The sequence below is a fragment of the Lampetra planeri genome, chromosome 4, assembly GCF_965212315.1.
Source record: "Lampetra planeri chromosome 4, kcLamPlan1.2.h2, whole genome shotgun sequence".
Classification (NCBI taxonomy): domain Eukaryota; kingdom Metazoa; phylum Chordata; class Hyperoartia; order Petromyzontiformes; family Petromyzontidae; genus Lampetra; species Lampetra planeri.
This window is the reverse complement of record NC_136110.1, coordinates 26,911,401-26,936,119: the sequence shown is the minus strand read 5'-3', so window position 1 is coordinate 26,936,119 and position 24,719 is coordinate 26,911,401. Positions and strand designations below refer to the sequence as shown.

Sequence of the window (24,719 nt, the reverse complement as noted above, 5' to 3'; positions counted from 1 at the left end):
CTGTGTGCAAAATTCCCAGTGTGATGCAAGTAATAGCAATAACATCATAACAATACCATCATACAATACCATACATCATACAATACCATACATACTATACATCATACAATACCATCATAACAATACCATACATCATACAATACCATACATACTATACATCATAACAATACCATCATACAATACCATACATCATACAATACCATACATACTATACATCATACAATACCATCATACAATACCATACATCATACAATACCATACATACTATACATCATAACAATACCATCATACAATACCATACATCATACAATACCATACATACTATACATCATACAATACCATCATAACAATACCATCATAACAATACCACATGCGTAATAACAATACCATCCATGTGCAGCCCTTTTGTGAATCCAATGCTCGATGGGGGCATCAGCACACCGTGCGGTTTGTGAGTGGTTATTTGATCATACTTCACCATGCTGGTCAGTGCGGGTTGGTGAAGGTGGGCTGCTTAGACATGGGGATGTAGAAGTACAGCACCGCAACGGATTTAGTTTTCTGACCACAACCTGCAGGAAAAACACCCCGTAAAATATAGTTTTGCCAAGTGGAAGCGCATTTTTCCACGTATTTAAAAATGTTTCTGTTCACTCCCGGGTGCCGCCCAGATGGATGCAGCAGGTATATCACAGTGGACGTGAAACATCTCGTGACTTTACACATATATAAGAAGAGTAGGCCTTGTGTGCCGGTTTCGCTCTCTCAAAATTTCCAAATGAGAAAATGACTCACAAATTACCTAATTGGGTAAAGCCACATAGCAAAACATACTGGGAAACAAGTACAGACTGCAATTGTCTATGAAATATAGTGCCTTTGTTATAGCCGTGCGCTATAAGAATTGCGCAACACCCACTGGACTAATGATTGGATTCGGTGTCTCGCTGAATCGGTACGTCGAGACCGCTTGGCTTGACTGGGGACGCTTTGTCGCGTGATCACCTTGGCAGACGACGCGACGAGGAGGTACGAGGAGCTGTCGCGCTCGTCAGCCGAGCACGGGGAGCGCCTGGAGGCGGCCCTGGAGCAGTCGGTGAGCCTGCAGGACGGCCTGGAGAAGATGCTTCAGTGGCTCGAGGAGGCCGAGAGGCAGGTGGAGGAAGAGGCCAGCGGCCCCGTCACATCCCACTCCGTGCGGCAGATGATGACCGACAATGAGGTAAGGACCCAGTTAAATGCCATGGTAAACCAAAAGGTACATCTTCTTGGTTCTTTCGGTAAAGTCACGTAGAAAACGTCGTGAAAATTATTTTTGTTATGTTTTATTTTTGTTATTTTATTATTTCCATTCTACGTGACTTTACCGAAAGAACCAAGAAGACGAATCCCTGCAGTCACGAAAGCTTTAAATCGAAATTTAACCAAAGGTTTTTAAATGGGATTTAAATAGTGGAAGGGACTTAAGTTGAGCCACTCCCTGCACACAGGGATTGGCTGAAGTGCCCCGTGGTTATTGATTGATTTCAACGGCGAGCAAAAATTTAGCTTCCCGCAGTAAAAGGTAAACAAGAGCTGGCGCACTCGATGGCAGCAGTGTAAATATCAACTTCCAGGTTGTTAATGTTAATAACCTCTGGGATTTGTATGGGACCCGCAATGCAAAATGTTAAATCTGCAGGTGAATTTGTAGCGTCGAAGGCCACCCTAATTTTGGGCATGAATGAGTTATAATTCCGACAAACAGAGCCAAGGTCAGCAGAACCAAACAATATTCACCGTTGTTATCATCGCTAGTGAGTTGATATCACCGTGGCCGCTCATTACCACTACCGCCCTGTCCCTCTCTCTCGCTGTCTCAGTCACTGCAAGAGGAGCTGAAGCGCAAGCGTGGCCGCATGGCGTCCATGCGCGAGAAAATCGAGGGCCTGCTCGCCACGGCCGACCCCGTGACCGCCGCCGACCTGAAGGAGAAGCTGCGGCGCCTGGAGGAGAGATTTGAGACGCTGGACGGCCGGTGCCAGGACAAGGACGCCAACCTGGGCGGCCTGGCGGAGAAGATGGAGGTGGTGGAGAGAGCCACCGAACGGATGGGCTCCCTCATGGCTCCGGGAGAGAAGGGCTTCAACATGGTGGATGGAGGGGGAGGCATGGATTTCTCCGAAATGAGCCGGGATGTGAAGGTACTCATCTTCTTAGTTCTTTCGGTAAAGTCGTCACGTAGAAGGGAAATAATAAAATAATTAAAATAAAACATAATAAAATAATTCTCACGACGTTTCGGCCAAAACGCAAGTAGCCGTCCTCAGGTGAAGAACAGGTCTGTCGGAAAGAAAGCGTCTGAATGAACACCACCAGGCTTGGCAGCCTATATTTAAGCTGGGTTGGAGGGGGAAGAGCGCCTTGACAAAATAATTTGCATATCAAGAGGAATTTAGCATATTTATGGGAGATGCAGATATGGGATTAGTCACTACTTCTGGAGATGAATCCCTGCAGTCACGAAAGCTTTAAATCGAAATGTGAAGGTACGTTATGACGGAACGTTTTTGTGTTTAGTTCACATGTTTAGGCAAATGCATGGTATTGCAAGTTTAGATATTTAAAGTTGTTATGAATATCAAAAGAGTTATTTTCAATATGTCCAAAAATATGGATGTTAAATAATATTACTTAAAGTCACGTAGGTATAAAATAAAATAAATCACGTACGTGACTTTGCCGAAAGAAGCAAAGAGTATGGATTCCTGCAGTCACGAAAGCTTCAAATCAAGAATGTTACATAAATTACCAAGGATGTTAATTAGCATTTTTATGGCAGTTCTAGGGTTCAGCTCCCTGCAGGTAAGACTACTTCCTGGAAAAATGGTAATTTCAAGGCACGTACATACATACATATGCATACATACAGGTAAAGCCCACGCCAAAAATACCAACACACCAAAGTTATATTACTGCCTTTGGAGTTCCTGAAGAAGCCCGCAGCATGTGGAGCAAAACGTCGGACATCGTCCCGGACAACATGCGGTCCGACCCGAAAAACTCATCGGAGAGCTACTCATTAAGTTCAGCTATTTCCCATTAGCAAAAAGCTTAATTAATTATCATTTGTTTCCACCAAGTGACGACTCGCAATGCTTCGCGTTGCATTTCAGTGGCGAAGCTCGGAGCTGTCGGCAGAATCCGAGAAGATGGAGGAGCTGCAGAAGCTGGCGAAGGAGCTCGCGGAGATGGAACCGTCAGCCGCGAGGGACCAGATGCTGGAGAAGATTAACGGCATCCTTGCAGAGTGGCACCAGCTCCAGGAAGAAATCCGGGAGAGGTGGGGCTTCCCTTCTCAGAGCGTGTGCACGTTGCATTGTGGGAAGCAAGCATGGGCCAACTCTGCACGCAGGACCTAAATGTGTTCGCACTATTAATTTACTGGCATTCGTAATAATAGCCCATGGTTTGTCGGTCCAGGTTGTCCGTTGTTTTACCATACTTTACCAAGCTGGGGGGGGGGGGGGTGGGGCAGAACTATATGTGTGTATGTTGAACTTCTTTTGCACCGTACATAGCTAACCGTGCTAATTTGAGGTGCGGGGGAAGGACAGCAAACTAATCACAAAGAGCAGTTCTCAAGAAATTATTTTTCAATATAGATTTAAAAGTGCATAGCTCCAGTGGCTTCGTAATATCAGAAGGAAGCGCATTCCAGATGGCTGCAGAAGTGCTTCTGAAGCAATGTAAAGGACAAAGACAGGCTGGGAAAAACAGGAAGAGATCGACAAAAGGAAGGGAAATGATGTGAGAAGAGAGACGAGCAGTTGGGTGCACAATGGAGTGAAAGGGTCGGGCTGCAAATAAGTCAATGCATGGAGACTAAATCTTCCTTCAAACCCGAACCCTGCGAATTTACCGAGCGCTGCGATGTAACCCGACGCTGTGCAAGAGTGGATAACCTCCTGCATCGGATTCAACCACTGGACGTCGCTTCTCGTGTGGCCGTGGCTTTTTGCGCATCCTCGCCGTCGCGGCGTGACGCGCGCGTGTCGACACGCAGGGAGGCGACGGTGGCGTCGTTCCAGCTGCAGCTGGACGAGTTCCGTGTCCTGGTGGAATCTCTGCGCCAGTGGCTCACGGAAACGGAGGGCAGGGTGCCGTCGGACGCGTCCACCGGCGCGGCGGGGAGCCTTCAGGATCATGTGCAGCTCGTTCAGGTGCCTGTATTTTAAGCGTTTTTTTTTTACGTATTAAAATTGAGATCTCCCCGTGTCATCTGGGATCCGTGGAGGTCGAGTATGATGATCGTCCGTGGACAGCATATGATGGTCAGGGTTTGTGGATACGTTGGTGGCTGATAAGGGCAATCCTGGAACCACATATCTTTTTCGATTTAAAGGTTTCGTGACTGCAGGGATTCATCTTCTTGGTTCTTTAGGTAAAGTCACGTAGAAGGGAAATAATAAAATAATACAAATAAAACAATAAAATAATTCTCACGACGTTTTGGTCACAACGCAAGCAACCTGTTCTTCACCTGAGGACGGCTGCTTGCGTTGTGGCCGAAACGTCGTGAGAATTATTTTATTGTTTTATTTTTATTATTGTATTATTTCCCTTCTACGTGACTTTACCGAAAGAACCAAGAAGATGAACCACATATCTGTTGAAACGGTGGTGCGAGTTTCTAAATTCCCCACCCAGCCTCTGCCTCTGTCCATCCAAGAGTATAAATAGGTAAACCACAGTTATTAAATCGGCAGGTGATGTGTGGGTATTATTCCCACCTCTTTGGAAGTGTCTGGCCAGCTGGAAGAGTTGGCCAAAAATAACCCTGCGGCCATCTCTCTAGAGCTCCCTCTGGTGGAGGCGCTTCCACCAGCAGTGACGTGAGCAAGCATTTGCAGTTGCTCTTTGATTATAAAGTGGTTGATAAACGTTCAGATACAGATTAGGTTGCCCGGTTGGCACAGAAGTCAGAGCACTTACCCAGCACTGCTGAGATCCTGATCATATAAGCAGCCGTGATTAAACTGGGTTCTGAAGTGGAGCGGGTCGATGGTCTCAACCCCACTCACCAATGAATCTACACCAAAAAATGCCATTACATTAGTTTTTTTTCTTACTATTTTGATAACATTGGCCCACACCAGAAACGCACACTTTTTAAAATCTCTGTCTCGCCGGTGCTATAGAATTAAGGCGGCCAAAAGGCGAGAGCGGTCCAAGGAGGATGCAAACGCCTTACCATTAATAGCTCGGGTTATGGAGTTGTACCTATGAAGTGTTAAGATGTTCAAACACCAAATAGATACCTTTTTCCAAAGCATCAAGTCTGCAGAAAGGATAAAACCTATTTTTGATACTGGAAAAAGGTCCCATAGATATATCATTGAAGAATCAATCACAATTATGCGTGGTTTTTGCAGACTTGATGCCTCGTAATAGGTGTCTATTTAGTGTTTGTCCATCTTTACACCTGCATTTACACCAGAAAGGGTAAAGCCTCCCATCTCCTTTGCAAAACTATTCTTTGGCCTATCGACTAATTCTTGCCAATGTCACGCGCATCTTGACTTCCACAGAGTCTCCTTGTGGAGTGGGAGGCTAAAGGCCCAAACGTGGATGACGTCAAAAAGCAGGCCGAAGAACTGGAGAAGCTTCTTGCAACAATGGTATCTGCTGATGCGGTAACAGAGAGCCAGGTCAAATCAGGTGCGTGCGGATGGTCATCGGTTACACTTGCCAACATGAGGCTGCTGCAGAGCTTTGCCGATCAAATGACCCGTGCTTTTGCAATGCCGTGGCCAGAGATAGACAGACCTGCCCTTGCTGTGTGCAGCGTACTTACACGTTGTGGCATTTCCCATGCCGTCAGGTGCCCGCGATGTGTGTCGTCTGATGTTCACGTCTGTAGTTATTGAGCTGCAGTTCACAGACACCAGCTGCTTTGAGTGTGCACTCTGTGTTTGGTTTGCATTGGCTGTTTGATCACTTTTAAGTTGCGTACTTGCCATTATTTCTTTTCTTTTGTGTTCCTGTTACCATAGGTTCTATACCAAGTTCCTCACCTAGTGTAAATGGTCACTCCACCAGTAAAGGTGAGATTAATGCATGTGAACTGTCTGCTGATGTTGTTTTTTCAGCACTTTCAGAGATGCAAAGTTTCCTTATGAGTAAGATTTTTTTCATAGCAGACATCATATGCAAAGCATGATGTTTGGAACTCTTGTCTTCGTTGCACATCAACGTTGTTTTGTTGCTGTATTTATATTCATTGTCGACTTATGTTTTATCTATTTTGAGTAATGAATGCATTTTGTTAAACCCAAAAAATTGCTATGGAAGTTAATGCAGCTACGTTTTCAGATATACAAGTATTATGATGTACTTGCAGAATAATTATCTTAATTCGTCCCTCTATCACGGTGACATAGTTAATGTCTCTTGCATTACATAAATACATGACCCTCTAACCAGTCCTTCAGCGTAACTGAATTTCACAGCACACCAGTCACATGTTTTACCGCTATAATTAATTGATTGATGAATAGCCTGTCACATATATGTACAGTAAATGGCAGAGGTGTGGACTCGAGTCATGTGACTTGGACTCGAGTCAGACTCGAGTCATGAATTTGATGACTTGCGACTCGACTTGGACTTGCATAACAATGACTTTGTCCCACCTATGAGATGTGGACTCGAGTCATGTGACTTGGACTCGAGTCAGACTCGAGTCATGAATTTGATGACTTGCGACTCGACTTGGACTTGCATAACAATGACTTTGTCCCACCTATGAGATGTGGACTCGAGTCATGTGACTTGGACTCGAGTCAGACTCGAGTCATGAATTTGATGACTTGCGACTCGACTTGGACTTGCATAACAATGACTTTGTCCCACCTATGAGATGTGGACTCGAGTCATGTGACTTGGACTCGAGTCAGACTCGAGTCATGAATTTGATGACTTGCGACTCGACTTGGACTTGCATAACAATGACTTTGTCCCACCTATGGTAAATGGTGTTTCTTCCTTAATATGATAAAAAATGTATTTATTTTGGAGTTGGGCCAAATAGAGCAGCTACTGTGCACATCTGCGTGTGTGTCTTTGTGTGCTCGTGGTGAGGGGAGAGCGGTGGCAGAGTGATTAGCGCACTGCACGCCGAACCCGGCGACCTGAGTTCGATTCTGACCAACGGCCACCAACATCAGTGACGGCGATTGTCTGAACCAGTCCTGGGCCTCTCCTAGGTCAACTCAGCCTCAAATGAGTACCTGGTGCGATGTGTAAACATCACCACTAGGCAGACAAAGGTGGCCGGGCATAATGATGTGGCCACCCATGCCCTCGTGTGCCTTCCCGGCCTTCACATAGGTGCTTGTCAACAGCACTTGACCCAACAGTCTGTTAAGGCTATGGAAGGGATCTTTGTCTTGTGCGTGGGTCTGTGCGTGTGTACACGTGCGACGTGCACCCATGTACTCGTGCGTTAGGGTTAAGTCGTCTTGTGTGGTTGCACATAATACAGGTTTTCTGGGTTAGATCGTGTAAATATAAATATATTTACGCAATCTAACCGAAAAATATATAAATATATTTATGCGATCTAACCCAAAAAACCTGGTTTGTGGATGTACTACTTGTGTGGGCACATAACTGTGCACAAGCTTCTGTGTGCTTCCACATCCCCGTACGTGTAAGAATGCACATTTTGTCTGTGTGTAAATCCGTGCCCGCGCGTGCGCACGTACAGAGCTGGCCACGATTCAGAGCGACGTGTCGGACGTGAGCGGGCGCTACGACGAGCTGGGCCACGCCCTGAGGGACAGGGAGCGAGCGGCCGCGTCGGCGCTGGAGAGGGTAGAGCAGGTGCGCGGCGATGCCGACTCCCTCATGGGCTGGCTGGCAGGCAAGCTGCAGGACGTGTCCGGGTGGAGCGGCGCTCCCTCCGAGGGCAGCGCCATCAAATCTGAGGCTGAGCGCAACAAGGTGAGGGGCCCCACCGGGTTCCGTGTAGCAACACAAATTGCCCCAGTACTGCGTGAAGGTTTTTCGCGGTTGTGCTGTAATCTAGCACCTTGGTAGGCCAGGGTTGGTGGGTTGCCTACATTTATGGATCTCCCAAAAATACTGGCCGAGGAGATTTCCAAGAGATGGCAATACGAACCTAATGACATTTATTGTAGCGTTCTTCTTAATGAAATGCGCTGAAGGTTTAAACGTGTCCCTGCAATGCAATTTCTTTTCAGCTGCTACTCTCTGAGATTGAAAACAACTTGCCCAAAGTGCAGGCTCTCAGACAGCAGCTACGGGAGCTCTTGGAGAAAAACCCAGACTCTCCCGAAGCGGACAAGTGGAGGAGCATGCTGAAGGAACTTGGTCAGTGACCAATGCATTTTACTTTTCACATAACTGCCCCTATTGGATGTATTATCCTCTTTTGATTTCCATTCTACAAACCGATCCAACGCTAGGGTCTTTGCCGAGCCAGCCCGGCACAACTCACGAGGCGCAGGATTTTTTCTTTTTCCACTGCAGGACTCGAATCGTGACAACGCTGGTGTCACTACCTACTAAGTGCACTCTGACTGCTGATGCAACATGTAACGAAAATTATTAATCCCCCCCCGCCAATGCTGGCCGTGATTGGCTGAGAGCCAGATTGAGATGTATTTTGAGGCCAGAGTTCCACGGTTTGGTTCTGGCTCGGCTCGGCAAATGGTCAGTGGAAAAGCACCTATACTGGCGTGGCTTGGATATGCCAGTGATAAAAGGGAAGGGGAGGTGGGGGTGGTATTTAGTCGCTGTCAATGCATTGGGTCGCCACCCAGTTCGTGCTGCGCTAATGTTGTTGTATGCGTTGGCGTCGCCTCCCAGATGATCAGTGGGCGGCGGTTCACCAGTCAGCGAGCGAGCGGCAGCAGCAGCTGGAGGAGTCGTGCGGCCTCCTGGAGACGTTCCGCTCGCTCGAGTCCCAGCTGAGCCAGTGGCTGATGGAGAAGCAGCTCATGATGAGCGTCCTGGGTCCCCTCTCCATCGATCCCAATATGCTGGCCAACCAGAAACAGCAGGTCCAGGTGAGGGTGTATTCACTTCAAATTGTGGGCACTCTTGACTTAAAGCCTTCGTGACTGCAGGAATTCGTATTCTTTGGGTCTTTCAGTGAAGCCGCGTAGATGGGAAAAATATAATAAAATGAAATAATGAAAATAATAACAATAATACGAGCTGCTCTCACCTGATGACGATTGCTTGTGTTGTGATCTTAACTTCGTGATATTGTTCTTATTTTTATTATTTTACTCTTTGGTTCTTTCAGTAAAGTCACGGAGAAAGAGGTTAAATTAAATAATAGAATACGACATTTCGATTGCAACACAAGCAATCGTCATCAAGAGTAATTCCTGCAGTCACGAAAGCTTTGAACCTAGTTTTATTATTTTATTTTTTCCATCTACGTGGCTTCGCCGAAAGACCCAAAGAGTATTGTGGGGGCACTGGTTTATTTTTCTATTTTTATTATAGTAATATTTATTTATTTATCTATTTGACCCCATGTTTCCTTGTTATCCTTCATTATTCTTGTCCGTTATTGGTCTCCAAACTCTTTTAATTCATCTTCGATTCTCTGCTTATTTGATCTTCTTTCGGTTTCCACTGCATAGTTACATTTGTCCATCTCTCATTAGTCGTTCTCAATCTGGCCCCATCCCTTTTGTTATTTTCTTCAACAGTATCGGGACCCCTGTTTTTTTCCTCATTTCTTCATCCCTCAAACCTGTCTCTTCAAACGCACTCTAAAAATACCCCCCTTTTCATAGATCTTTGGCAAGCGTTTTGCTTTGTCACAAATTTCTGAGCTAATAATAATGTATGCGATCCTTAAACTAAAGTAGCAGGAATGTAATACTCAACCTTGTGATGTGTTTCACACGTGAATATGTATAACCCTTTCCCATTCGGAGATGTCTACAAGTTGCAGGGTGGGTCCCATTAACCTCTGAATCTCAGAACATGCAAGTGGCTCAGTTAATTTTACTTAGAGAGGCATGGCGCCGTTGTTTTAAAGACATTGTACTCACCCCCGAGAACTGTAGCGACACGACCGCTCTATGTGGTAGCTGGCGCCAAACTGTGCCACACGACCTCCCGCATGGCCTTGTGGGAGTCTTGGTAGCGATAACGTTATTTTATCTTAGTTTTTCTTCCGGTTTCGTTTTGATGGTGTCCGTCGTCGGAATGTGGAATAGGGTTAACACTCGCAAAAAATATTTCAATGCCCGCCACCGCCGTTTCACAGTTCATGCTCAAAGAGTTCGAGGCACGGCGGCCACAGTACGACCAACTCAACCAAGCGGCGCAAGGCATTCTGGGCAAAGGGGGCGAGAACCGCGAAGCGAACGAGCGCGTCGCGGAGCAGCACGCGGCCGTCAACGACACCTGGGGCGACATCACGGGTCAACTGTCGAGCCGCTCGGACCGCATCGACAAGGCCCTGGAGACGAGCGCGACGTACGCCGACGCGCTGCGGGAGCTCTCCGACAAAGTCTCGGACCTGGGCGCAAAGCTGAGCAAGCAGGGGCCGCTGAGCACCCAGCCCGAGGTGGTGAAGCGGCAGCTGGAGGAGGCGGGGGAGATCGCCGGGGAGATTGAGCTGCAGAAGGACCAGCTGGAGGAGGCCGAGTACCTGTGCCAGGAGCTCTCGGACCTGGTCCAGGAGCCATACCTCCAGACGGAGATCCGGAGGAGGCTCGGTAGTGTCATGGTACCTTTCAAAGAGCTGGAGGAAAGAGCAGGTGAGGTTTTTTTAGTCGATGCTATCCAAATGCACCTTAACTTTTTTATTTGATTTGTCATGATTGCCGATTACAGTCCCCAGTGGTTCAAAATGCCAAGTGGCCAGCCACACAAACAGCACTGTTGATGTTGCAATAGGTGAGACTAAGTACATTTCTTGAACTGAGCAAGGTTATAGGAATTTTGGAAAAGAGACTCTGGGAGGGAATCTCATTGTTCCTGCTACACTTATTTCTTAGGATATGGTACTACAACAATACTGTCAATTATTTACTCAGGAAAACCGCATTGTGTCTAAAGACTCCTATCGGGAGGTTCGACATTGATGTTTGGTCAGTGTCATTGTTGAGTATTTGACTTCATGTCGGATGAAATGGGAGTACCATGAAAAAACCCACCAGCACTGTCACCTCCTGGCTATTTTGCAGCCACAACAATGGATTCTTGAATATATCTGTATGAAGCTTGTGTCACCTCGTATCTGTGTGTTTTCTCTAGGTACTGTGGTTTTCCTTCTTGCATGTTAAGAATTAGCCTAACCTACATCCTAATGCAGAACCCTCTTAAAAAAGAGAGAGTCATGAGACTCTGAGGCTTTCCGGGGTAAACAACGAGCATTAGTATTATAATACCATATTCAGAATATATTCATATGGATGTTTAAAGTTTTTATTTCAATACCATACGGTCACAATCATTACATCGCAGGAACACGAGAGATGGCAGCAGTTTGGGTAGGCCTTCATCCAGCAGTGGATTGACCATGGCTGACAATGACGATGATGTTAATGGTATCCTTGGCACTATTTTTACAGGCGACCGGATGAATCAGCTGCAGACGGCGTTGGCCAGCTCCCAGCAGTTCCAGCAGATGTTCGACGAGCTTCGTGGCTGGCTGGATGAGCAACGTGGGGAGCAGGCCACCATGCCCCCGATATCAGCCAAGATAGATCAGCTGCAGGCCCAGCTACAACAACAAAGTGACTTTCTGAAGTCCCTGAACCAGCACGCCGGCACCTACCATGTAGTCGTGGCAGAGGGGGAGGCTCTGCTTCAGGCCACTCAGCCCGGGGCGGAGAAGACTGCCCTGCAGACGCAGCTTGCATCCCTGAAGGAGCATTGGGAGGACCTCATGAAGCAAGCGGGAGATCGGCACCACAGGTTGCAGGATGCCCTGAAGAAGGCACAGCATTACAAGCAGCTGGCGGATGAGCTAAGACCGTGGGTTGAGGACAGCGAGGGAAAACTGACAGCCATTGACAAGGTGAGCATTGATCAGACGGAAGTCGACAGGCAGTTGGCAGGTGGGAAGGCCATGAGGCAAGACGTGCAGAGGCGCCACAGCATGCTGGAGGCGCTGAACACGGCAGCCGACAACTTCATTGACTCCTGCCAAGTAGACGAGGAAATGATCCGGGATGAGAAGGCCGAGCTCAACCAAAGGATGGACAACTTGACGGAGAACGTCTTGCTTCGGGTCGAGGGCTTGGAGGAGATGGCGCAGAGGCTCAAAGAGTTCCACGACTCGCAGAAAGACATCCAGAAGAAGCTTGATGACGCCGGCCAGCAGATTAGTTCGCACGACGCCATGGGAAACCAGGCTTTCAACAACAAGCAGCTCGAGAAGATGAAGGCATACCACGAGGGCATGGAAGCGCTGGCCCCACAGGTGGACTACATGCACAACTTTGCCCTTGGCCTCGTGGCCGATGCCTCCGAGGGCAGCGACACGTCTTCGGTCGTGCAGCTCGCCGAGGAGACGCGCAGCTCGTTCGACAGCGCCCTGGCCGGCATCACCGAGCGCTGCAGCGTCTTGGACGGTCGGCTGCAGGGCGTGAACCGCTTCCAGGGCCACGTGAGGGAGCTCTTCACGTCGCTGACGGACCTGGACGATGAGCTCGACACGATGGGGCCAACAGCTCGCGATGTAGACACGCTGCAGTGCCAGCTGGAAGACCTTGGCAGCATCCAGGAAAAGCTACAGAACCTCCGCGATGAAATCAGGAAAGCCGGCGAAGGATGCACTAAGATGCAGGAGAATGAATCCGGGATGGATCTGCAGGGGGTCAAGGTAAGAATGTAAAAGTTAACTTTGCAGTATACATTTGGCACATTTTATTGTGGAATGTGTCGACACGGTCAATGTATTGGGTTTATTTTATAAATTATCAAGCGGTGTGGTATCTTATTTTCTTTGCAAGTCGTGTCATTTTGTCATTCTAAATCAATCTGCAAAATAAAATAAAAATATATCCCTAAATTGTGGCCATCGTTAGTCTTACAATAATTGTCTTATTTACACGCTTGGCCATGTCTCCAATATTAATCCAATCACACTTATTGGCATCATGTCACGAGATTAAGAAATGTCAATTCGGAAAACTCAAATCCAGCAGATCATCACGCGATGTTAGAGTATGGCCTGTATAGTGAGATATTACAGAACCAATTCTAGGGGCACTGATATTGAGAAATATTTGTCGCGTGACCATTTAACAGGTTGTTATTTTGTCAAGCTAATCGATACATTTAACGTGCATTTTGTGCAGTCATCCGTGAAAAAGCTGGCAATGCAACCTCCATAATTTTCAGAATCCGGATTAAAACCACCCTGGCATTGCCGGCTCAATGGTTTGACTCCTCAGCCACATAGTCACCTCCTAGATTTCATTGTATTTAATTTCATCCTCTACCAGTACCTAACCTGGGCACCACGAACTACTGCTGGTCCCCAAGGCCGTGGGAAGCGGTCCGCCGATCTGTTTGCGGATATTAATTTTTTTTTCACAAAACACCATCGTTTTTATTGCATCTTGCGGTGCGCAAAAACATTTCTGTGGGGTGAGAGCGGTCCAGATATGTTGGCGAACCACCTACACTCCCCAGTGCTCATCAGTGTTGGATACAAGACCGTGTAGCTAAAGCCGATGTGTTCACGCTGACAGAGGGAGGTGGAGACCCTGAAGAAGCAGAGCGGTCGGCTGGCCGACAGGACGGACACACGGCAAGCGGAGTTGCAGGAGACGCTGGCCCAGGTGGAGGACTTCCACCACAAGATACAGGTGCTGAGCCAGCAGCTGCAGTCTGCCGAGGCCACCGAGGACGGACAGGGCCCGGTCGCTGCCGAGCTCGAGCTGATCAACCAGCAGATGGAGACCTTCCAGGTATGCCTCGTCATTGCGCTGTACCTCCGGATTCTCAATGTGTCAAGCAACTTGTACCTCCTAATTTAAGTAAATTGTGAGGTTTTTTTTTTATTTGAGGGAGTGAGATTAAAATTAAAAAAATTGAGATATTGGATTTTTTTAAATTCCTTACAACAATTTTGGATATTTTTTTTTATTTATAGACCATTAACAGTGTAAGAATTGAAAACGTCTTCGTGCTAACAAGAATTGTGTCACCTAATGTCACGTGACACCCCTGTTGGCGGGAAAAGCACAGATATGCCAAATTAGGGACGTCACTTCCTGTGATGTCATATTTTTCATGTCGTGGGGATGCCCTCATCCAGAAGTGGATTGGGGAAAAAGCCGTACACGTACATCTATATTCTGTAAAAAAGAAACTTAATTTGTCCATCTGTGCAGCTTGCACTGTGAGTGAATTTGTTTGTAGAGTCGAGCAAAGGCTTATTCTGACCGGAGTAACCTGGGACCGATATGATTCATCTCATGACATTTGACCTTGATAAAAAAACACAAGGGAAAATTGTCACTGAAAATTATTTGGGGGTTTGGACATGTCTAAAATCTTTTTCAAATGCACATTTTTTTTAATTTTGAGATTAGTTGTTTAGCAAAATTAAGACTTTTAAACCGTGAGTATTTTCTAGTAGTTTTTCATATGCACAAAAACCATGGTGGAATGAATGTTAAATTATTTTTATTTAGCATTGCAAACAAATTGTCATCTATAATTTTGCACATGCTATGAGCGTTATAATGACATTTTTGCTAAACAAAAATGTTTCAAGAACAAATTTCCTCTTTTCTATTCATGGCGAGATATTATCTACCTCACCAGTTTTACAAGAGGTCATGGCTTCAATGCCGACCCTGGCACTTGTATATTTTAAGTTTGCGTGTTCTCCCTGTGGTTGTGTGGATTTTCTCCGGGTCCTCCGGTTTTTCCCTCCACATTTAGAAACATGCATTTTGAGTATTTGGCTGATATAAATTCAGTTGAGCTTTTCATTTGTGGCCAGGTCGATTCTGAAAAAGAGCCATATTGCTCAGTGGGCCTTACTTGGTAAAAAATGTTTTTTAATTAAATGTAGACTTTCATACCTAAAGTTTCTGCTATTGAGGTTAACAGCTGATGGTCAATGTCAAAAATAGAAAATCACAACGCCCTGCTCATGCGTAGTTTTATGTTTGTTCATTTTGTAAGAAGCAAAAAAAAATGCTCGCAGTTTTCCATAACAAAATTTTTCTCAGGCTTATGAATAATTTATGTGAGAAGTTGTGCGTGGAGGTCAGCCAACCGTGCATGACTTGCTGTGCTGTCGGGTCTGTCCTTTGTTAGCCGGTTTTGACGACTGCCTTGCACAAGCATATTCAATGCGTCTCTCAGTGGTGAAGCTTCTCTTTCAAACTGCCAAGTCCACAGGCCCTTTTGAATGCTACAGTAAACGCTGTATGCAGATCATATTCCAGCCACAGAACATGCTTTTGACATCTCCGATTTATGTTTCATGGCATGGCCCTTTTTCAGATGGGCGCATGCAATTATTTTTAATGATCGATGCAAGTCGTTTTTAATTGGTTTCAGTTAATTCGCTGTTTCTGGTGGTTGTCGTGCATTTGTGTTGGCAGCCTCTCATCGTCTTTCCACGTCAACATTTATCCAACAGCAGGGATAACAAATGCCTAAGTGTACTGACATGCTTTCTCATGACAGCAACCCCTTTCAAAATATTAGCATGTTTATTTGGCCCTGCTTGTGACAGCTAATGTGTTTACTTCTCAATACTGCAATACTGCATTCCATGGTCAAATTCCACGTTGGTTTTTTTCAAAGCCTGAAAAAAACATTTTGTTTTATATACAATAAAATCATTGCAAAGATTTTCATTTCTGAGAGTAGCGTGAATTAACGTGCAAGGATTTTCATACGGGCAGCAAGATTACATTCCAACAATGTTTTCCCATTCAAAAATCCCCACGCTGAGACTTGGCAGTGTCCCCTCTCTAAATGCAAACATGTGTACGAGCTTGTACATCCTGCTTGTAGAGTAAGCCTGTGAGAAATGGGTAAGGGCATTGCTATTTTATTGGATGTGTTTTTGGTTGGGGGGGAAAAAAAATCCCCGGTTCCACCACAGGCCCCCAGTTGATGAGTTGTCTTAGAAGACTACATCTGACAGCATGCTGGGGCTGTCTTTGTCTCTTTTGCATGTATCCCATTCACTGAAGTTAACCCATATAAATTAAGCAACCATTGGGTTGGAGTTACTTTTAAGCCTTGCCAACACTTAAGTGAATGCTAAGACTGTCTTCCTTCTCAATGCATCTACATCTCACAGCTGCTGCGTCTGACTGTTTCAAGACGTTCCATAAGATTGGGTTTATTACACACATGTCCATATCAATAGATGTTGGCCACATTTTACAAGCAGCAAATGAAAGTTGCATTTACAATGCAGTACTCTTGGCATGCGTCATTTTAAAGTTGACAATTAAGGCCTTGATTTACTTGCTTTATTTTTTAAACGTTGGTATTGTTTTTTTTTAAATGAAATGTAATAATCTCAGCAAGAAAAACACGAAGATGTAGAAAAACCATGGAAGTTAGAACATGTTTAAACAATCGTGGCCCATGTTGGAGGTAGGGAATCAAAATTTATCACCTAAGTTTGGAAAAGCCATTGTGGAAAGCAAGCATTGTTACATCCAATGGCTCGCTCTGCATTGTCTGCCCGTGTTTCTCCAACCGCTGAAGCTCCATGCGGAATTAAGTGGATCAGGAGGGCATCTGCGTGAGGCCCTGCATGAAAGGGAAATTGGGGCGTAAAGAAAGAATGAATGAATGAATGCAGGCTTTATGTTGAGGGAGCGGCTGGAGAGTTGAGGCCAGTGCAGTGTGGCGTGTGAACGTGAGCGCACACTCTCCCAGCTTTCTCTCTGTTGCCTTAGCGGGTTTGATTTTATGGTTTTATTTTTGTTCCATACAATATTTACAATCCAAATAAATTGACAACGTTTAAAGTAGAACTACGGGTAATTCAGGAGTAATAAAAGGCTAAACTGGACAGAAGGGTCTCGGCCGGCTACGTCGGTCACTGACGGGTCGTGTGTCATTTTATTCAAGTTGAAGGCGGAATAAAGTTTCTAACAACTTAATGGTCATCAAGGTCGACAAGAGTTGAAATGCGTGCTCTTGAAAGTTGTTTATGCAGTACGCCAGCTTATGTGTGTTCCTCTACGCCATAGCATCACCTGGGAAACTTTTAGCGAAATGGGGAAAACTTCAAGCAAGCCTACCTGCTTAGGCCGTAGCTCGTGCGCCGGGAAGGTGGCCGAAGACGAAGCCTACGCGGACGACTTTTACGTCCCGCGCCGAACGGTCTTCGATACCGTCCGACTCAACGACCAGATTGACGGTGTGTCCTCATCCAATGGAACATTGAAGTCTGTGCAGGAAGACTTGAATTTGAACTCCAAGTGCCTGCCTGCCCTGCCCAATGGCTCTTTGCAGCGGGATTTAACGAGAAAGGACAGCAAAACCCTGGACAGAGGCAGTTACGCCACCTTGCAGCGGGATCTTGACACGGACAGCTTCCAAGGCACTCTCCGAGGACGGGTTCCGGCAGACCGAAGATCCTGGCGATCCGTTACTGGGCACGAGGTCACGGAAGTGACAGAAGTGATAGAAACGACAATTACTGAAATAATTGAAATCACGGAGTTTCCCGTCACGGTTGGGCGCAGACACGTGGAGGAGTTCGCCGTTGAGGTTTGCTTCATCGGAAAACCTTTGTTGTGTGTCCGTAAGTTGTGAATGGTGGTGCGCGTGAATGGTAGCTTCGTAATGGTTACCCCATTGTGTGATCTCAGCATTGCATAGCATAGTCCTGTAGCTAAAGTAGCCGCGTGATGTCGATGCAGCAATATATTCCTAAACCTATTTGTGCGGAACTTTTTTGGGGGGTTTTCTTTGAGCACTGTATTTTGGTTTCCTCACACATGCCAGGCACTCATTGATGGAAATGACCAAACTTCCCCATGCATGTATTGTGTTGAACTTCTCTCGCACAGTACGTGTTTTGAGACTCTGTGAAGATATCCTGGGTGAAAATAGAGCGGATTGTTACCGTTTTTATCTCTTGACTTTTATTACTATTCATGCTCGTCGTGTAAGTTAGTATTTGAACGTGGCCTTGGCCTCCCCTTAGTTAATTTAGCAAGGAGCGGGGAGACAAAGACAGCCAAGTTAGGCGCTGTCAAAACCACTTCATCATGTACAGCGCCGGAGTTAATAGTTGCTTGCTAATAGCACTTGTTACAACATTCAGCCTAAATGGGGCATCTTTGTGTGAAGTGTGTATGTGTCTGGAGTGTGTGTTTACACGTGTGTGCAGCAATTTTGTAATGAAATATATTGGCAAAAAGTTGGCAGTTTGAATTGATATGCTGTGGATGTTGGCAACTGGTGAATACGACTGTGAGACGGAGTCTCTTGTATTTTTTTTAAAGAATAAGGACTCTGTAAACCATTCCGTTTACTTTATTTCGGTGTATATATTTGAACTCGGTTATTTATTGCAATTTATCTTTTTTTTGTTCCGACCTTTAATAGTTTCACAATAATACAAGTGCTGTATATTATTAGGCCACAAATATTGATCCTATTAACATTCTGTTTAAAGGTGTGTTTGTAATTGTTGATAGATTTGGGACACTTAAAAACAGATTCTTGCCAAATACGCTTGCAAATGCACTGGTATGTTAGCCAACTACTTGCAATGTTTAGCCGAATTAATTGCAGGCTGCTCCTTGTTCATGTGTAGTGACTTTTGTGTTGCAATTTTTCTAATGCTGGCCTGGGAAGTGGCAAAGTTCTTCAGATCAAATGAGGCCATTGCACAAAGGAGCACACAAACACCTGCGTCAATACGGCCTGATTAATGGACAATGAAGAGGAGTGCACATTTGTACTTCTCACAGTTTTGAACGGATTTGAACAGCGGTTGTGCAAAAGATAAAAGTGCCGCAACAGGGAGTGTGATTGTTTGAAATACGTCCCCACAAAGTTATCCATCTGATGAATGCTATGAAAATGTTCACGACAAGATGTTGGGTTGCGGGTTTTAACAAGAATGTTGAGGGAGTTTCGTGCTTTTTCAGTCTACCACAAACGGTATCTTGAAATATGCCTCGACGCGTAGCCTCTCTAACAAAACATATTTGGCACAAACTAAACGTTAGTGTATTTTTTGACAATATAAGTAAAAATAATTAATGAGCAGACAATACTCATTAGCCCACACGGACTTCCAGGATTGTATAATTTTAGCGCCATTGGTTTAACAATCAATCAGTATTGATATACTACACAGTGCCTCATCAACAGTCAGGCTTGCTTGAACCAATGCCGTAATGTGTCAACATACTTTTATTTTTGACATGGAGGGACAGATCTGTGAAGGTTTATTGTCTGGTGACTCATTTTGTTACCAGATGATTGTTTTGTGTAATGTATTTCACATTTTGTATGAAAACTAAGGCCCAAACTTAACATTGAGGGTCCTTTCCCAAATACATTGGAAGTTCACCAGCACAAGACCTACTGCAAGTTTAACTGCAGAAATGTACAAATTAGCAGATTTACTAGAAGCATATAATTTACACTCCGTGTGCTTCAATGAATTTGTGCAATTCAGTCTCTATTCAATTCAATATTCATTTATTTTACTTTGCGGTGAAAGTGGCAATCTCCAGCAGGGATAACTTGAAGCAATGACATACAAGAACAACAGTATTCTTTGTTCTTTCAGTAAAGTCACATAGAAGGGGAAAAAAATTAAACAATAAAATTCTCACGACGTTTCGATTGCAACACAAGCAATCATCATTAGGTGTGAAAACCACAGCAAGAACATTTGAAAAAAGTGGCGTTTTTTTATTATTATTTCCCTTCTACGTGACTTTACCGAAAGAACCAAGAATATGAATCCCTGCAGTCACAAAAGCTTTAAATCGAAGAACAACATTGTAACACTGATTCGTGGTCACACATCCAGATGCGTGTATTTTGAATGAAAGAGTCATTATTAATCAAATCTGGGCTGGTCACGTGAGCCCGTTGCACGCAACAGATAAGAATCGAACAACATTGATCCTAACACGTGCAATGTGGTCCTTGCAACACATGCATAAAGATCTATATTAACCGATACATCGTTACACTCCTCGGCCACACATTCATACAATGTGTTTAGCTCTACATCATTACTGCATTTACTAAAGCCATTCCAACCCATTTTGTTTGGCATCCCCTACTAGAAGCCATCACCGCTCGCTCGCTTGCACTCACTCGCTTACCGCGGCCGCCGCCTTCTCTGTTTTTTTTGTGGGTTTCCACAGAGTTTCCAGAAGGGAGAGGTGGAGCCCTTGCAGGTGAGCGTGCAGGAGTTGAACACGCTGGGCCACGGCCTGGTGCAGAGCGCCGCCAAGTCGGTAGCAACGCAGGGCCTGGAGCACGAGCTGGAAGAGACCAACGCTTGCTGGAACACTCTCAACAAAAAGGTGGGCTCCAGACTCGCGTCCCTAGAGTGTGGTCAGTCCTCGGCTCATGAACACAATTCGTTCTGGAGGCCCGTTCCTAAGTCGAACGGTTCGAAAGTCCGAGCACAATAATCTACCGTATTTAAATGCCCCCACACACACACACAAACACTTGCTCCCAGCACGAAGCAGACTCATTACATCCCGCGGAGGATCGCTCAGCTGAACAAAATAGTTCCACTGGTTCGATTTGCAAGCGAGACTTCGCGTTTTAAGTCGGTGTTAAAAAATAATGATCCTGGAAGCTGGTTCGTAAGTGAGGGTGTTTATAAGTGTCGGTGCTCGTAAGCCGAGCACTGTCTGTACCCTCTTTTCCCCCACTGGCACATGTGAACCAAGGCAGCTCCTGGCTCCTGGCTCTCGCAGCGTGGGTGGATTTGCACGGGCCGTTAGCCGAAACACCACTGCTGGCGGAAGGGCCTCCATTTGAGAGAGCTCTAGAAAACCCCTCTATAGGGTATATTGGCCTATTCTTCCACGTTGGTCGGATGTCTTGCAAGAGGTGGGAGGACCCACACTTTAACCTCCGGATCACATTTATAGTGTATCCATGTGTTCTGCTGCATGCACAGAGGCGGTGGAGAGGATATAAGAGACTTGCCCATTGTTTCAGCTGCTGGGCCAGAGGTGGAACCGGCGACCCCCTGGACTCCAGATCCAGTGTGCTAACCGTTACACCATGGCAGAATCCCTTGTGTTTTTTGCTGTTGTTAAATCGCCGTGTTGGGTGTTCAGGTGGCCGAGCGAGCTGTGCAGTTGCAGAGGGCCCTGCTGCATTGTGGGAAGTTCCAGGATGCCCTGGAGTCCCTGCTGAGCTGGCTCGCCGACACAGAGGAGCTCATAGCCAATCAGAAGCCTCCCTCGGCCGAGTACAAGGTGGTCAAGGCTCAGATCCAGGAGCAGAAGGTACAGCAATGTCCGTTGTTGTTTTGACTTCATATCCTTTGTCTGTACACGTGAAGGACAACGTTGCATATCCGACTCCGGGGACTGAGGTTTAATGGGAACTGTTGAAAGTTCAGATATGTTAACTGTAGTATATGGGATTTACTCCATGTACAAATCGGTTACTGGACAAGTATAAAGCGCAAACTGCTTTCAACATGGGAAAAAGCTTCACTATTATTAAGCAAATGTAGACCGCGAGATTTGTTAGTTAGTTAATCTTCTTCATTCCTTATGGGACATGAGGCCGCAGTTAGTTCCCTCCACCTGCTTCCTGTCCTTGGCAACATGTTGAGCGTCGCCCCAAGAGAGGCTGGTCGCTGCCGCCAGCTCCAACTTCACGGTCCTGCGTCACGTGGTCTCGGGTCTCCCAGGTTTCATTTTGCCCGGCGGTGTCCATCTTCGGGCAATTTTGGGTGTACGGTCCTGGTCCATTCTGAAGACATATCTGAGTCGCCGTCTCTCGATGTCCTGTGTGATATTAGGACAACCGGTCTCCCTGTACAGTTCGGTGTTGTGGATTTTGTTTGGCCAGAAGATGCAACAGATTCTCCTGAGGCACCTGTTATGGAGATTAGGAATACATTACAGGGTGTGAAGAGGTTGGATTGGTGACCATCCGTAAATACTTTACAGGGTGCCTCATCGGTCATGGCGGATACGTGACATTGTACTGTGTTCAACTATTACCATTCCATAGGTATCCCTCTTTAAAATAACATACTCATGATCTTTTTGCGTTTTATCTTTACCAGATTCTCTAAATATATTACATATTTTGACTGCTCAAGGATCTTAATAAGCAACCAGTATTATTGATCCTGTGAGCCAGGGTATAGATCATGCATTGAAATATATAAAAAAAAAACTTAAAGACATTTGTTTTTAATGACTCATGCCTGCAATTATTATTCTCCGAGATGAAAAGATAAATACGTAGGTCAGAGAAACATAACGCAAATTCGAGACGCTGCATTTACCGTAAAAGAAAGTGGGCTTGGGCAAGACACTTTCACGGGAATGGATGGTGACTAACGGACAAGGCTGCTGATGGAATGATAGCCGAAGGAGTGAACACACTCAAAAGGAGGATGACCATTGTGGAGATGGGGCGAAGTGTTTAGCTGTTGTGCAGAAGCTAGATGAAACCTTGATCCAGAAATGGATCACTCCGTCGAGATGGCAAGGACATCTGTTTAAAACATTTCTCTGAAACCCGCAATTCACACAGCTGCCGACCGTAGTGCATGTGTGGCTTCATGGTGCCGGGGGCCAGGGCGGATGTCATCATTTGTTGTTTCTGTGATAGCTCCTGGCGCTGCTATTGGACGACCGCAAGCACAGCATCGAGGTCATCCGCAAAGAGGGGCAGCAAATCGCCGACTCGGCCGACGCTCCCGACAAGGAAAAGATCCTCAAGCAGCTGTCCAGCCTGGGCCGCCGTTGGGAGGCCCTCACCTCCAAGGCCGATGCCAGGTGCTCATCGGGATTGCATGGCAGCGTTGAGCAGAACAGACGGAGAGTCCAGCCATAATACAGGGTTTTTTGGGGTTAGATCGTGTATAAATATATAAATGTGTCGTCAAACCCACCACCACCCGACACAGCCAATTAGTAAGGGTTGTCACGTAAACAGAACGTGCCAATTCGTCACTAGTACAGCACTAACCGGTGTGTTGGAGAGCAAAGCCACAACCTTTACAATTTGAGTACGACGTTTTGCCAGTAACTAGCTTCATCAGGCAACAGCCAGATTGGTGGAGAAGTGTTTCGTTCCTTAAATAGAGGGGTAGATGTGATGACCAAAACCTTTGTGCTCTTCTTGCACGAAGTGGGGGGGGGGGGGGTTGGGGAATTAATAAATGCTTATAAGTCGAGCCAGAGACGCTCAATGTTTCACGACACTGGCTTCCGGCACACTCGATGAAAGTCCATGGTAGATCGTTGTACTTTTGTAAACGTACGCATTCGTACTTGAAATCAATTGTAACATTTATTCATCTCTTTTCAGCAACCACTGTAAGTTTAGAATGTGCTCTATTGGACGTTAATGGGCAACGTCCATTTAAACAGACATAATTCCATCTCGCCGCATGAAATAGATGATTTTGTACTGAGACAGACTTTAAATATTTGTAAACATTTTTTACTTATCGTAAAACATGCTGCAGAGTTAAAAACAAGTGTGTGACCATTTTGATTTAAAGCTTTCGTGACTGCAGGGATTCATCTTCTTGGTTCTTTCGGTAAAGTCACGTAGAATGTAAATAATAAAATAATAAAAATGAAACATAAAATAATTCTCACGACGTTGTCTCTGTCTTCTCGACAGACCTGTTCTCCACCTGAGGACAGCTGCTTGCGTTGTGGCCGAAACGTCGTGAGAATTATTTTATCAAGTTTTATTTTTTTTATTTTATTACTTCCATTCTACGTGACTTTACCGAAAGAACCAAGAAGAAAAAAAACAAGTGTGTGACCACTTTAGGAGTTAATCGCCGTTCGGGCAGCGCTTTTCCAACGAGTTCTCACGAACGGTCTCGACCCGGTTGTGTTTGCATTGCAGGCAGAAGCAGCTGGAGGGGATTCTGGTGGTGGCTCAGCAGTTCCACGAGACGCTGGAGCCATTGTCGGAATGGCTGAGTGGCACGGAGAAGAAGCTGTCCAACCTGGAGCCCATCGGCACTCAGGCCGTCAAGATCCAGCAGCAAATCAGTCAACACAAGGTGTGGGATCCTGGCTCTTTCAGCCCCAGGATGTGTTACTATTTATTGTACTAAACAGCGGACGCATTTTAAAATTCAATTTTACATATATATCTTGAAATGTTTTCTCATCTTATGTTGTGGTGCATAAGAAGTTTAACATATATACATGTTGACTAATAATCGCGTTTTTTTTTCGAAATAAATTGTCTATTGTGTGTTTTATTATGACCGCCAAACATCAAGCCTGCCTACCATTGTTAATTCTTCGTTATTTATTTGCTTAAGTTTTGTGCTTGTGTCTCGTGCCTTTTTTGTCATCGTTTACCATCAAGTTTCCTTTTATTTACGTTTTTATTCCTTCCATGTTTGCTCGCTCATCACAAAAAACACACGCACTATTCTACGTGGGTGGAAAATTGACACCACAACAAAAACAAACCAAAAAACCAAAACGAAACCGGACAAAATCGCCCGCCGGCTTTCA

General features: G+C 45.6%; 1 protein-coding gene across 4 annotated transcripts in view; it reads left to right on the top strand.

Moving 5' to 3' along the window:
• LOC144717881 (microtubule-actin cross-linking factor 1-like) overlaps nucleotides 1-24,719 on the top strand; it is a 261,212-nt gene that overhangs the window by 193,615 nt on the left and 42,878 nt on the right. For all 4 annotated transcript variants that reach the window (XM_078593630.1, XM_078593631.1, XM_078593632.1 and 1 more), the window contains 16 exons: nucleotides 1,014-1,222; nucleotides 1,863-2,183; nucleotides 3,156-3,322; nucleotides 4,046-4,202; nucleotides 5,571-5,700; nucleotides 6,036-6,086; nucleotides 7,751-7,986; nucleotides 8,247-8,376; nucleotides 8,875-9,074; nucleotides 10,298-10,793; nucleotides 11,610-12,865; nucleotides 13,740-13,958; nucleotides 20,382-20,543; nucleotides 21,318-21,488; nucleotides 22,837-23,003; nucleotides 24,094-24,253. In XM_078593630.1, coding sequence (XP_078449756.1) covers nucleotides 1,014-1,222; nucleotides 1,863-2,183; nucleotides 3,156-3,322; nucleotides 4,046-4,202; nucleotides 5,571-5,700; nucleotides 6,036-6,086; nucleotides 7,751-7,986; nucleotides 8,247-8,376; nucleotides 8,875-9,074; nucleotides 10,298-10,793; nucleotides 11,610-12,865; nucleotides 13,740-13,958; nucleotides 20,382-20,543; nucleotides 21,318-21,488; nucleotides 22,837-23,003; nucleotides 24,094-24,253 — 4,232 coding nt within the window. The remainder of the gene's footprint in view (nucleotides 1-1,013; nucleotides 1,223-1,862; nucleotides 2,184-3,155; nucleotides 3,323-4,045; nucleotides 4,203-5,570; nucleotides 5,701-6,035; nucleotides 6,087-7,750; nucleotides 7,987-8,246; nucleotides 8,377-8,874; nucleotides 9,075-10,297; nucleotides 10,794-11,609; nucleotides 12,866-13,739; nucleotides 13,959-20,381; nucleotides 20,544-21,317; nucleotides 21,489-22,836; nucleotides 23,004-24,093; nucleotides 24,254-24,719) is intronic.